General features: G+C 52.1%; 1 protein-coding gene and 1 long non-coding RNA gene across 2 annotated transcripts; both read right to left on the bottom strand.

Annotated features, from left to right (window-relative positions):
• Positions 1 to 1,301: 1,301 nt before the first annotated feature.
• LOC125126766 (uncharacterized) lies at positions 1,302 to 2,043 on the bottom strand. Its single transcript, XR_007134782.1, has 2 exons — positions 1,729 to 2,043; positions 1,302 to 1,625 (listed from the first exon to the last, which is right to left on the bottom strand). It is a non-coding gene; the product is annotated as an uncharacterized LOC125126766 (long non-coding RNA).
• A 1,187-nt stretch (positions 2,044 to 3,230) lies between these two features.
• Positions 3,231 to 14,237, bottom strand: SEPTIN12 (septin 12). Its single transcript, XM_047780596.1, has 9 exons — positions 13,363 to 14,237; positions 10,624 to 10,749; positions 10,460 to 10,541; positions 9,447 to 9,584; positions 9,204 to 9,321; positions 9,010 to 9,105; positions 4,417 to 4,513; positions 3,652 to 3,703; positions 3,231 to 3,560 (listed from the first exon to the last, which is right to left on the bottom strand). The coding sequence occupies exons 1-9, from the start codon at positions 13,550 to 13,552 to the stop codon at positions 3,341 to 3,343; spliced, it is 1,119 nt and encodes a 372-aa protein (XP_047636552.1). The 5' UTR covers positions 13,553 to 14,237; the 3' UTR covers positions 3,231 to 3,340.
• Position 14,238: the final 1 nt, after the last annotated feature.

Here is a 14,238-nt window from a genome sequence, read left to right as displayed (position 1 = left end):
TCCCGTCATGATGCAGTGGAAACGAATCCGACTAGGAACCATGAGGTTGTGGGTTTGATCCCTGGCCTCACCCAGTGGGTTAAGGATCTGGCGTTACTGTGAGCTGTGGTATAGGTCGCAGACATGGCTCAGATCTGCCATCGCTGTGGCTGTGGCTGTGGCCGGCAGCTGTAGCTCTGATTAGACCCCTAGCCTGGGAACCTCCGTATGCAGTGGGTGCGGCCCTAAAAAGCAAAAAACTAAAATAAAATGAGGAAGGCAGAAGCAATTTGACCATAGAATGAGAACGGAGGAAGGGCATAGGATACAAGGAGTGCCAGCGGCCTCTAGAAGCAGGTAAGGGCAAGGAAATGGATTCTCTGTTAGAACCTGCAGATTTTGGCTCAGTGATACTCATTTCAGACACTGACCTCCAGAACTGTAAGGAAGCCTCCAAGTATGTGCTAATTTGTTACAGCAGCTTTAGGAACTTGATACACGTGATTTACTTTCCGGGCCACTCCTGGGGAACAGGTAGGCTGTTTCTTGTTCCTTCCTACACTGGGTACCACAGTCAGTGGTTCTCAACTGAGGCGAATGTGCCCCCCTCCCAGGCAACTTTTGTCAATGTCTAGAAACACTTTGGATTGTCACAACAGGAGGGGTGTTGCTACTGGCATCTAATGGGAGCCCAAGGATGCTGCTGGACTTTCTGCAATGCACAGAGCAGCCCCCACAGCAGAGGCCAATCCAGCCCCATACCTCAGTAGTGCCAAGGTTAAGAGACCCTGGTCTATCTGTGAGATCCATTCCTAGAAGGGCAATTACTGAGCCAAAGGGTGTGTGCTTTTGACATATTATAGACGGTGCCACATTGCCCAGGGCTATCCTTAACCTTGGGAGTGTGCTCAGCGGCTCTGTAGCTACACTCCAGCTCCATGTTGGCTGTGGATGGTGTGGGTCCCCACGGGCCCTGGGAGCTCCCCGGGGCCTGGAGTCAGCAGCCTTGTGAATTCATTGGGTGAGTGGCTATGGGGCTGGTGCTGCCGGGTTCTGAGCACCTGCCATGTGCAGGATGAAGCTGATAGATCTCTGCTCTCACAGAGCTCCCCCTGGACAATGGGAGACGAACCCGAAAATAAACCAGGTGCTATGTCCACAGAGGGGGCAGTGAGTACGTTGGCCTGGGGAAGTCAAGAGGGCTTCAGGGAGGAGGTGACTTTTAGCAGGTGTGACGGTTAATTTTCTATATCCACTTGCCTGGGCTAAGGGGTGCCCAGATGGCTGGTAAAACATTATTTCTGGGTGTGTCTGCGAGGATGTCTCTGAAGAGATTAGCCTTTAATTCAGTAGACTGAGTAAAAAAGATTGCCCCCCCCCCGACATGTGGGCATGATACAATAAACTGAGGGCTTGAATAGAGCAAAAAGGCAGAGAAAGGGTGAGTCTACTGCCTGCTTGAGCCGAAACACCCCTCTTCTGCCCTTGGACGTTCTTGGGAGTTCAGACTCAGGCTGGGACTCAGACCACTGGTTCCAATTCTTAAGTCTTCAAACCCGACTGAATTATAGCACCAGCTTTCCTGGGGCTCCAGCTTGTAGAGAGATTGTGGGCCTTCTGGGTTCCATCACATAAGGAGCTGGTTCCTGTAAGAAAAAAATCTCCACTTATGTACGTCCTGCTGCTTGCATTTCTCTGGAGAACCCTAATACAGCCAGGGTCCCACTGCTACGCCCCTCTGACACTTACCGAGTGCTCCCTGCGTGCTTGCGCCTCATAGGAGCATATGGGTGCGTTGTGTGGGCGTCGGTGAAATCCATCTCCTTTCAAGGGTTCTGGACGGTCCCGCGAAGAGCTTGCACGCCTTGCAGGTACAGTCTCTATCCTGGACTTGTGTGGTCTCTGCTGTTCTCATCATCTCTGAGAGCTGTTTCTCCAGGCGTGGCAGGCACATTCCATGAGTCACTCTGTTTGGTCCGTACAGCAGTGCTATGAGAGCCATAGTATCACCCCCATTTTGGAGTTTCCACTGTGGCTCAGAGGGTTAAGAATCCGACTAGTATCCATGAGGACGTGGGTTTGATCCCTAGCCTTGCTCAGTGGGTTGAGGATCCGGTGTTGCTGCAAACTACAGCGTAGGTCGAAGATGCAGCTCAGATCCAGTATTGCTGTGGCTGTGGTGTAGGCTGTGAAGTTGAGGTTCTGATTTGATCCCTAGCCTGGGAATGTCTATATGCGGCAGGTATGGCCCTAAAAAGAAAAAAAAATATTATCCCTATTTTACAGATGAGGAAAGAGGCCCACAAAAGTAACTTGCCCAAGGTCATATCACACAAGGTCAATGGCAGGGGGCTGATTTTCACATCAGCTTTGTCAGATTCCAAAGTTGGAGCTGTTTTCCCACCATTCTGGTCTGCTGGGGCGGGCAAAGGGGAAGGCAGGAGCAGGGGGCACAGAGTTTGGGGATGATAGCAACGATGGGGAGTTTTTATTTTTTGGGGGGCTGCACCCGAGGCACATGGAGGTTCCCAGGCTAGGGGCTGAATCAGAGCTGTAGCTGCTTGCCTAGGACACAGCCACGTCTACAACCTACACCACAGCTCACAGCAGTGTGGGATCTAACCCACTGCGTGAGGCCAGGAATCAAACCTGCATCCTCATGGATACTAGTCGGGTTTGTTAACCACTCACTGAGCCATGACGGGAACTCCAAAGATGGGGAGTTTTTAACTGTTTGTGGTGCCCCGTGCCAGGACAGAGGGGTTGGGGACAGCAGAGTGCAATTTAGAATTTGACTCTGAAAAAAGACAAAAAAAAAAAAAAGGAGTTCCCATCGTGGTGCAGTGGTTAACGAATCCGACTAGGAACCATGAGCCATGAGGTTGAGGGTTCGGTCCCTGGCCTTGCTCAGTGGGTTAACGATCCGGCGTTGCCTTGAGCTGTGGTGTGGGTTGCAGACGTGGCTCGGATCCCGCGTTGCTGTGGCTCTGGCGTAGGCCAGTGGCTGCAGCTCCGATTTGACCCCTAGCCTGGGAACCTCCATATGCCATGGGAGCAGCCCAAGAAATAGCAAAAAAAAGACAAAAAAAAAAAAAGAATTTGACTCTGGTTCTGGGCAGCAGGCCCGCCCAGATCTTCAAGAAGCCCAAGGGCGGGGGTCTCACCCTGTCACTTTACAAAGAACCGTATTTTGATTTGAGAAGAGCTCAGAGAAGTCACTTACAAAACACCTTTTGCTTTCAAAGCACAGCTTTTCATAAAAAGCATTGTCCACTTTTAATACATGCTCTGGGACACAGGTGTGTGTTGGGGGACTGCCGAGGACTCGGGGAGCCCCGCGGGCCCTGGGCTGCACCCGTGCTCAGGAGTCCTCGTCTGAGTTGTCCTGGGCCCACCGGCAGACCTTCGTGAGCCCAGGGCTGGTCCGGGGGCTGGCAGGGGTGGGAGTGGGGGCAGGGGCGGGGGCCAGGTTCACCCAGCCGGGCCCACGGGGCAGCGTGTGGCTCTCGTTCAGCCTGATGACGCGGTAGTTCTCGTAGTGGACATTGTGGGTAATGTCCTTCAGGTCTTGGAGGTGGGAGCTGGGAGATGGGCGGCAGGTCAGCTGGACCGGCCATGACGTCGGCGGCGCCCCCCCCCCCCCGCAGCCCCCCAGGTTTCCCACAGGCTCACCGGATGAGCAGGTCTCTTAGGAGGGGGAACTCACAGTGAGCCATGTTCTCCACTGCAAGACAGGACACAGCCCCTGGGCACAGGCTCTGCTCCCTCCCTGCCCTCAGCCAGCACTGAGTAAGCGCCTGCTGCATGCTGCAGGCCGCCCGCCCTGCCCTTCCCCTTTTCTCCCTGTGTTGGCCCACCTTCCACGTTTGCTGGTTCATTCACTCATTCATTGCCGCAGCCACTCATTCATTCCTGTATCCCCGGCCCCGATACAGGCGGCTCCTACAAGGACTTTTGTAGGAGTTGAATCAGTCGGGCTTCCCTCTGTCCCCTGAGGTACCTGCTCCCACCCTCCACTGTGCTCCTCCCACCTGTCCTTGTCTTATCCGCTCTGTGGGCTCAGTGGTCTTGTTGGTCCCACTTCCACTATATCCCCCTGGGAACTACGCCTAGTGTGCCCAGCACATAGTAGGCCCACAGTAAATTCTGGCAAATGAAGAGGGCACCTCCTGGGTACTGGGTATCGTGCAAAGTGGTGGCTCTGTCCCTCTAGCACCCAGTGAGGCCGATGTTACCGTCCTGCTCGTCTGACTGAGAAAACGGAGGCCCAGAGAATTGGGTAACTTGCCAGGGGCCTCCCAGCTACACAAAGGAACTGGATCCCAGGTCTGTCGGTTTCCTGGCTCTGGGCTTAACCAGGCCAGGCTCTGTGGCAGGGGTAAGGAGGCTGGAGGCAACCCGTTCTGCCCTGAGCCCTCCCCATACCCCTGCACTGACCTTCAATGATGCCCCACTTGGTCTTCCGGCCCAGGACACACCTCCCGTTCACCATGTGCTCTTGGTCGGCCCCGACCACAGCAAAGGGGATCCGGTCCTGCGGGGAAGGGACGAGACAGGAGGGTTGGACCCCAGAGAGGAGACAGTGCGGTGGGAACCTGCAGGATGCTGTCTTTTGTGGGGAGAGAAAGTGGTACAAGGAGCACAGGTATCTGAAGTCAGAAGATACAATGTCTAATTAGTGCCTCAGTTTCTTCATCTGTAAAATGGGAGTCATGATAGTACTGATGCAAATAACAAGAGCTGGAGAGGATGTGGAGAAAAGGGAACCCTCCTTCTCTGCTGTGGGAATGTAAAGTGGTACAACCACTATGGAGAACAGTATGGAGGGTCCTCAGAAAAATAAAAATAGAACCGCCAAATGATCCAGCAAGCCCACTCCTGGGCATATATCCAGACAAAACTACAATTCAAAAAGATGCATGGGAGTTCCTGTTGCGGTGCAGCGGAAACGAATCCGATTAGGAACCGTGAGGTTGTGGGTTCGATCCCTGGCCTCGCTCAGTGGGTTAATGATCCAGTGTTGCTGTGGTTGAGGTGTAGTCCAGCATCTGTAGCTCTGCTTAGATCCCTAGCCCGGGAAACTCCATATGCCTCGGGTGTGGCCCTAAAAAGCCAAAAAAAAAAAAAATGCATGCATCCCTATGTTCATAGAAGCACTATTCATAATAACCAAGACATGGAAACAACCTAAATGTCCATTGACAGATAAATGGATTAAGGAGATGTGGTATGTGGTATATACACATAATGGAATACTACTCAGCCCTGAAAAAAAAACAAAATAGGGAGTTCTCGTTGTGGCTCAGTGGGTTGAGAACTTGACGAGTATCCATTAGGATGGAGGTTCAATCCCTGCAGCCTTGCTCAGTGGATTAAGGATCCAGCATTAGGAAAAATATAAAAATCATTATTTCAAATAAAAAAGGATCCGACATTGCCATGAGCTGTGGTGTAGGCTGGCAGCTGTAGCTCCAATTCGACCCCTAGCCTGGGAACTTCCATATGTAGCGGCCGTGGCCCTAAAAAGACAACAACAAAAAGAACAAAATAATGCCATTTGCAGCAACATGGATGCAACTAAAGATTCTCATACTCAGTGAAATAAGTCAGAAAGACAAAGGCAAATACCATATGCTATCAGGTATATGTGGAATATAAAATAGGGCACAAATGAGCCTTTCTACAAAACAGAAACAGACTCTCAGACATGGAGAGCAGACTTGTGATTGCCAAGGGAGAGGGGGCGGGAGGGGGCGGGAGGGGGATGGAGGGGAGTTTGGGGTTAATAGATGCAAACTATTCCATCTAGAATGGATAAGCGATGGGGTTCCACTGTACAGCACAGGGAACTATATCCAATCTCTTTGGAGACAACATGCTAGGGAAAAAGAATATGAGAAAAAGAAATGATATGAGAAATCATATCACTTCACTGCTTAGCAGAAACTAAACATAGTAAATCAACCATAGCCTTTTTTTTTTCTTTTTGTCTTTTTAGGGCCATATCCACGGCATGTGGAAGCTCCCAGGCTCGGTATCGAAGTGGAGCTGCAGCTGCCGGTCTACACCACAGCCACAGCAACACCAGATCAGAGCCGTGTCTGCGACCTACACCACAGCTTATGGCAACACCAGATCCTTAACCCACTGAGTGAGGCCAGGGATTGAGCCTGCATCCTCATGGATACTAGTCGGGTTCATTACCAATGAGCCACAATGGGAACTCCTCAACTATACTTTAAAAAAAAAAAAAACAGCACAAATAAACAAGCAAAAACCCGCAACAATAGTACCCACAGGGCTGTGTGAATCTTTGGGAAGTTCTTAGCATAATTAAGGGGTAAGCAGAACAAGTCTTGGAGACCAAATGTCCCTCAGAGCCACTGTCACCATATATAATCCTGCTCATGTCCAGCCTCTTACCTGTGAAACAGGAAAGGCGATTACCTTCGACCATTATCAAGAGAGTTAGTTTCTGTTCTTTTCTTTTTTTTTTTTTAGGGCTGCACCCACGGCATATGGAAGTTATCAGGCCAGGGATCCAATCCGAGCTGCAGGTGGGGGGGGGTCTGCCCCACAGCCACAGCAACGCCAGATCTGAGCCTCGTCTGCGACCTACACCACAGCTCACAGCAAACCTGGACCCTTAACCCACTGAGAGAGGCCAGGGACTAGACAAGATCGTTTCCGCTGGGCCACAACAGGAAGTCCACTACTCAGGTTCTTAACCCGCTGAACCTCGATTTGAACTCCTATCAGGAAGGTGAAAAGAAAGAATTCTGTAAGGCTCCTGGGCCAAATCGGTCAAGTTCATTGGCAAACAGCCCTGAACTCTCATCCATGCTGCCTTCATGCAACTGCAGCAGAGTTGAGTTTTGCAATAGAGACTCATAAGCCACTAAGATAAGTCCAAGATGCTTATCATTATCTGGCCCTAAACAAAAACAGTTTATTAACGGGTTCCCTTATGGCGCAGTGGGTTAAAGATCTGGTTTTGTCATTGCCGAGGCTTGGGTCACTGCCATGGCATAGGCTGGGAACTTCCACATGCCATGGGAGCAGCCAACAAAACAAAACAAAACAAAACAGAACAGATTGCTAAGCCCTGTTATAAATTCTAGTTGTTTACTTGTTCGAGGCCGGAAGTGGAGATTAAACTCTCAAGTGGTGCATGTGGGTTTGTTTTTATTTCGAAGAATTAGGTTTTGATGCAGAATAAATTTTGTTGATAATAATACTACTCTGACTCACCAAGAAGAAAGGAGAAAGGATCCAAATAAACAAAGTAAGAAATGAAAAAGGAGAAATCTCAATGGACCCACTTCAGACATACAATGTAGGAGTTTGGGGATGTTTTTGTTTTTTCTTTTTTAGGGCCGAGCCTGCAGCATATGGAGTTTCCTAGGCCAGGGGTTGAATCAGAGTGGCAGCTGCCAGCTTATACCACAGCCACAGCCACTCAGGATCCTTAACCCACTGAGTGAGGCCAGGGATAGAACCCGCACGCTTATGGATACTAGTCAGGTTCATAACCTGCTGAGCCACAACGGGAACTCTCTGTGCAGGAGTTTTTAAGTCTACATGGCTTTTCATTTCTTTTGGGAGGAGATTTGTTGGGCCATGTAGTAACTTAATGTCCAACCTTTGAAGAACTGCCAGACTGTTTTCCAAAGTGGCTGCACCACTGGACGGTACCACCGGCACATCCTCACCAACACCTGTCATTGTCTGTCCTTTTGATAAAAGCCACAGTAGTGGGTGTGAAGTGGTATCTTATTGCGGTTTTGATTTGCCTTTCCTTCATGACTGACGATATTCAAAGTATTTCCTAGGCTTATGGACCATTTGCATAAATTCTTTGGGGAAATGTCTATTAAATTCCTTTGCCCATTTTATTTATTTATTTACTTTACTTCATTTTTTTGTCTTTTTGTCTTTTCTAGCGCCGCACCTGCAGCACATGGAGGTTCCCAGGCTAGGGGTCTAATTGGGGCTGTAGCCTCCAGCCTACACTGGAACCACAGCAATACGGGATCCAAGCAGCATCTGCCACCTACACCACAGCTCCCGGCAATGCCAGATCCTTAACCCACTGAGCAAGGCCAGGGATTGAACCTGCAACCTCATGGTTCCTAGTTGGATTCGTTAACCACTGAGCCACAATGGGAACTCCCTTTGCTCTTTTTTTTTTTTTTTTTTGTCTTTTTGCAATTTCTTTGGGCCGCTTCTGCGGCATATGGAGGTTCCCAGGCTAGGGGTCAAATAGGAGCTGTAGCCACCGGCCTACGCCAGAGCCACAGCAACGCGGGATCCAAGCCGCATCTGCAACCTACACCACAGCTCAAGGCAACGCAGGATCGTTAACCCACTGAGCAAGGGCAGGGACTGAACCTGCAACCTCATGGTTCCTAGTCGGATTCGTTAACCACTGCACCACGACGGGAACTCCCCTTTGCCCATTTTTAAACTGGGTTACCTGTCTTTTTACTGTTGAAATGTTAGAGTTCTTTATGCATTCAGGATACAAGTCCCTCATATATCATTTGCAAACATTTTCTCCCATTCTGGGGATTGTCAATATGACCTATTTCTTTTCTTTCTTTCTTTCTTTCTTTCTTTTTTTTAGGACCACACCTGCGGCATATGGAGGTTCCCAGGCTAGGGATCTAATCAGAGCTGTAGCTGCCAGCCTACACCACAGCTGCAGCAACACAGGATCCGAGCCACGTCTGTGACCTACACCACAACTCACATCAATGCCAGAACCTTAACCCACTGAGCAAGGCCAGGGATTGAACCCGCAACCTCATGGTTCCTAGTCGGATTCGTTTCCACTGCACCATGACAGGAACTCCAATATGACCTATTTCTTGCTCACCTTGATGGATGGGGGAAAAATGTGTACTTGCTACAAGTATATGAACTTTCCCCAAGTTGCAGAGAGAGAGAGAGACAACTCTTGAGATGGGAAGGATGAGTGGGGAGCAAATCACCCAGCCGCCAGCCTCCCCGCCTCCCACGGGCTCCTACCCGGATCCTGCTGTTGAGGATCCTATCGTTGATGTCCTCGTCGAAGCCCTTCTGCGGGTACACCTCGATGCCGTGAGTCTTCAGGTTGTGCTGGATCTGCAGACCATGTCCAGGTGACATCGGCCCACCCTGTACCCGCTGCCAGCCCTCCCCAGCCCCGCCAACCCCAGCCTTGCCCCAGGCGCCCAGATCACCCTGCGCCTGAAGGCCTCTCGCTCCTCAATGGTCAGGCTGTCGGCCCGGGCGATCACTGGCACCACGTTCACAGTCCGGCAGAGCCGCTGTAGGAACTCAATGTCCAGGGGCCGCAGGCTGTCCAGGCAGGGCAGGGATGGCACTGAGCGTATGCCAAAGGGGTGCCAGCCCACAGCCCTTGCTGGGGGCCCCTCCTCCTCCCCATGCAGGTGGCCCTCCAGCCGCTGGCCCAGCCCCCTCACCAGTGCCCGGTGGGCGGCACAAAGTACACGCAGCAGTGCACCCGGGTGTCAGGGATGTGTCGCTGGCGGGTGATGAGGATCTCTTCCTGCAGGTACTGCTCGTACTGCTCATTGATGTAGCCCAGGATGGGGTCCCAGCTGGGGCAGGAGATGCTGACCTCAGAATCTCTCTGCAAGCCCCCGCCTCCCTGGGTCTCCGGGAGGACAATCCCCTCGTTTGCCAGGGATGCCGAACTGTCAGTCCCACACACCCTGAGGCCCTTGGTCCCTCGAGTATCCTCCCCCCCAACCCTAAATCATGAGGGATGCCTGCTGCTCTTGAGCTGAGGCCTCAGCTTCTCTTCCGTAAAAAGAGTAGAGCGCCTGTGTTCCAGGGGAAGCATGAGCATTAACAGAGCAGCGGCTGCAGCCCTGCAGCCCGTTCAAACCACCAGGGACTCTCGCTCTGTTGTTACAAGGGTTTCCTGGCTCCCTGGGTCCTTTTCCTCACAGGGCTACTGGCAACATCGTAGCTAAAAATGATCCTTTTCAAAGCAGGAGTCAGCTCGCATCCCTTTTCTGCTTAGACTCCAGTGGGCAAAGATTATGCCAGAGTCCTTCTGTTGCCCTGTGTGTGTGTGTTTGTGTATGTGTGTGAGACCTCACTGAGAACCCAGCACAACTCTGGGGCGGGGGAGTGTCATCACCCCCAAGATACAAAGCAGGAAGCCGAGGCTCAGAGAGTTCCCGCAGCCAGTCTGAGAATATGCAGTTGGGAGGTGGTCTAACCCAGGGGTCCTGACTCTGGAGGGTGGGCTCCTGTCCCCTCCCAGGCGCTTACTGTGTGCCAGGCAGGAAGCCAGGACATTTATATACTTGGCTCCCTTCACTCTTGCAGGGAGGGTTGCACACACCCATTGTAGAGATGAATAAACTGAGCCTCAAAGCAGCCAGGTTGACCCAGGCCTGGATGTTTCCCAGAGCCCAGAGGAGGATGGGCAGGGCCCCCACCGCCCCCCCCCCCCAGGACCCACCACTTGTCATTGTTGATCTGGTCCCCAAAGCCGGGTGTGTCAGTCACCGTCAGCTTCAGCTTCACGCTGTTCTCCTCGATGACTGCAGTGGGGGAGCAGAGGCGGAGAGATTGGGCCTGGGGGGGTGCGGGGAAGTGGGGATGGGAGGTGGGGGGCTCACTCACCATGGGTTACCGAGTGCAGCTGCAGCGTCTGGGGCATGGGCCCCCCCAGGCCTGGCAGGGTGGATTTCCACATCTTGGACTTGAAGAGCGTGTTCACCATGGTGGACTTGCCCAGCCCGCTCTGTCCTGCAGGTGACCATGTGGCAGCAATAGGGATGGGTGTGTGAGGCTTGCTTCTGAAACTCTTAAATTGTTTTAGAAAGTGAACTATGGAGTTCCCTGGCAGAGCAGCAGGTTAAGGACATAGCACTGACACGGCTGTGGGGCAGGTGGCACCTGTGGCCTGAGGCCTTTCACCTGCTGTGGTCGTGGGCTTCCCCAAATTAACATTAACCATTGAAAAGGTACGCTTCAGTGGCACTGAGTACATTCACAATGTCGAGCAACCACCACCCCTATTTAGCTCCAGAACAGTTTCATCACCCAAAAGAAAGTATACCCACGAGGGACTCCCTCCCCCTCCCTCGAATGCCTGGCAACCCCTCAGCTGCTTTCTATCTATGGATATGTCTATTCTGGACATTTCAGATAAATGGAATCATGTAATATTTATCCTGTGTCTGGCAGCTCCCTCTCAGCTTCATGTTTTCAAGTTTCATCCACATCATAGCGTGTACCAGGAGTTCATTCTTTTTCATGGCTAAATACTATTCCATTGGGTGGATAGACCACATGGAGTTTATTCCTCCCATCAATGGGTAGGTTGATGTATTTTTGTTTTTCTTTTTTGGCTGTCCCTGTGGCATGTGGCATTCCAGGCCAGGGATCAGATCTAAGCTGCCATTCTTTTTTGTTTTCTTTTCTTTTTTGGCTTTTTAGGGCCAGACTGTGGCATATGGAAGCCCCCAGACTAGGGGTCAAATCGGATCTACAGCTGCCAGCCTACGCCACAGCCACAGTAATGCAGGATCCGAGCTGCCTCTAGGACCTACACCACAGCTCATGGCCACTGAGGATCCTTAACCCACCAAACGAGGCCAGGAATCAAACTTGCAACCTCATGGATACGAGTCAGATTCATTTCCACTGCGCCACAGCGGGAACTCCCAAGCTGCAGTTTCTCGACCACAACTGCGGCAACACCAAATCCTTAACCCACTGTGCTGGGCTGGGAATCAAACCAGCACCCTGGTGCTCCAGAGAGGCCAACAATCCTGTGGCGCCACAGTGGGAACTCCTGGGTCGCCGTATTTTACAAAGTTAACCACGCGTGTATGCAGCTCCAAATCAGGAGACAGAACACATTTCTACCCTCAAGTCCACTCCTGCCTCAACAGAGTAACTGCTAACGCAGCCCCAGGGGCTACACTCCCCTGAGTGCATCGGCAGGGAGCAGCGCAGCCCCCTTCCCCTGGGGATCCCACAGCACCTGCTCTTCCACTCCTGGCTTCTTTGAGTGGGTGCTGCTCGGTGAGATTCCCCCTGCTGCCCATGCCTGTAGACGGTCCATTCTCCCTGCCTCGGGGGCTTCTCAAACCCCGAGGCCCATGCCCCAGGGTAGGAAACATCCTACTTCCCAGGGCAGGGCACTCCTTTGTGCTTCTAACTGAAACTGTCTGTTGGGCTGTGCTGTCCAATACAGGAGCCACTCCTGGCTATTGCCACTGGCAGTTCGGCCATCTGCCAATCTGAACTGAGATGTTCCCTCAGTGGAAAAGGACAAACCACATTTTGGAGTTCCTGTTGTGGCTCAGCAGGTTAAGAATCCAGCTAGTATCCAGGAAGATGCAGGTTTCAAGCTGCACCACAGGTCACGGATTCAGCTTGGATCCCGTGGTGCTGTGGCTGTGGTACAGGCCAGCAGCTGCAGCTCAGAATAAACCCCTAGCCTGGGAATTTCTACATGCTGCAGTGCGGCCCTGAAAAAAAAAAAAAAAAAAAGGCAAACCATATTTTGCAGACCTGGGCTGACAAAAAGAACTGTAAACAATCTCATGAAAAATGTTTTTTATGGATTACATGTCAAGACGACAGTATTTCAGAATGCACTGGTTAAATTAAAAAAAAATGATTACAAGTAATATCCTGGGGTTCCTGCTGTGGTGCAGTGGGTTAAGGATTCAGCATTGCTGCAGCTGTGGTGTAGCTTGCAGCTACTGCTCAGATTCAATCCCTGGCCCGGGAACTTCCATATGCTGTGGGTGTAGCCATAACAAAAAAAAAAATAATAATTTCTCCTTTTTTTTTTTTTCAGCTCTACCTGTAGCATGCAGAATTTTCTGGGCCAGGCACCAAACCTGTGCTGCGGCAGTGACCCTTGTCACAGAAGTGATAATGCTGGATCCTTAACCTTCTGAGCCACCAGGGAACTCCTCTCTTTACTATTTTATTTTATTTTTTGTCTTTTTAGGGCTGCACCCACAGCATGTGGAGGTTCCCAGGCTAGGGGTCAAAACAGAGCTGTAGTTGCTGGCCTACACCACAGCCACAGCAATGCAGGATCCGAGCTGAGTCAGCGACCTACACCACAGCTCATGGCAACACCGGGTCCTTAACCCACTGAGTGAGGCCAGGCATTGAAACTGCGTCCTCATGGATGCGAGTCAGGTTCGCTTCTGCTGAGCCTCCCTGGGCCTTCTTTCATGTTTCCCAGATTTTCAGCTACATCACTCCTGTGAGGTACAACTCCCAGGCCCATGCTACAGATGGGGAGACTGAGGCTCCAAGAGGTGACACATCCAGGCCATAGGGTGGCGTCCACTGGTCTGTCCTCCTGGGAGCCCCCAGCCCCTCCCTTACCTACCACCATGATGTTGAACTCAAACCCCATCTTCATGGCCTTGATCTTCAGTTGGTCCAGCACAGCCTCGATGCCCACGTATCCAAGCATCTCACAAGGTGGGGTCTCGGGGCTGGAGGCCTGTGGCAAGCAGGGGGAGGAGGACCGCCGCAGGGGGTCCATGGGGCCAGGAACAAAGGTGCCTGTCATGTGGCGGGGGGGAGGGAGGGTGTCATTGGGGCTCTAGAGGGGGACCACCCAAATTCTTGCGTCTGAACCCTGACTCCTGAGCCCTGCTCCCAGGCACTCCAATATTTTACACCCCTGATCCATGTATCCCGCAAGCCCCCCCAGCCCCACGGGGTGTGGCAAGGGGTACATGGGGGGTACCTGAAGCCCCTTTCTAAGATGCAGCAGCCCCAGTGCATCACGTCCTCCCCCTAGCTCCCCACCAGCCCAGGCAGGTTCCCTGCCCAGATGCTCCTGCAGCTGAGTGTGGTCAGTGTGGAAGAACCCAGGGGCTGGACCCCTGGGGGACAGAGAGAGAGAGAAGCAGACTCATGTGGCACCTGGTGGCTTTGGGTTCCTGTGGCAGCTCTGTGGGGCTGCCCTGTCCTGGCAGACCCTGGTGTGTGTGGTGAGGGTGACAGTTAACTGAAGAATCTGAGTTCCACAGCTTCCTGTGACCCCCACAGAGGGCCAAGGACAGGGACAGTTAAGCTCCTCCTCCAGGTTACTATGCTGTAACCTTCACAATGACCCCAGCCTAGTTCACAGGAACCCAGGCCCTCAGGGCAGCTCCCGCAGCTGGTAAAGTTATTACCACCCCCAGTTTACAGATAAGAGAGGATCCAGGAGTTCCCACTGTGGCGCAGTGGGAATACAGTTCGTCTCTG

This window comes from Phacochoerus africanus, chromosome 5 (genome assembly GCF_016906955.1).
Source record: "Phacochoerus africanus isolate WHEZ1 chromosome 5, ROS_Pafr_v1, whole genome shotgun sequence".
Classification (NCBI taxonomy): domain Eukaryota; kingdom Metazoa; phylum Chordata; class Mammalia; order Artiodactyla; family Suidae; genus Phacochoerus; species Phacochoerus africanus.
Note: the sequence above shows the minus strand (reverse complement) of the source record. Positions and strands in the feature narration are given on the sequence as shown.

Excerpts from the sequence above, each read along its gene's own strand:
- SEPTIN12 (XM_047780596.1), bottom strand. The coding sequence starts at position 13,552 with ATGACAGGCACCTTTGTTCCTGGCCCCATGGACCCCCTGCGGCGGTCC. Across the intron at positions 10,542-10,623 it reads GCTGCACTCGGTAACCCATG|TCATCGAGGAGAACAGCGTG; the intron begins GTGAGTGAGCCC and ends CCCCCACTGCAG. Across the intron at positions 9,322-9,446 it reads GTGCCGCCCACCGGGCACTG|CCTGCGGCCCCTGGACATTG; the intron begins GTGAGGGGGCTG and ends CTGCCTGGACAG.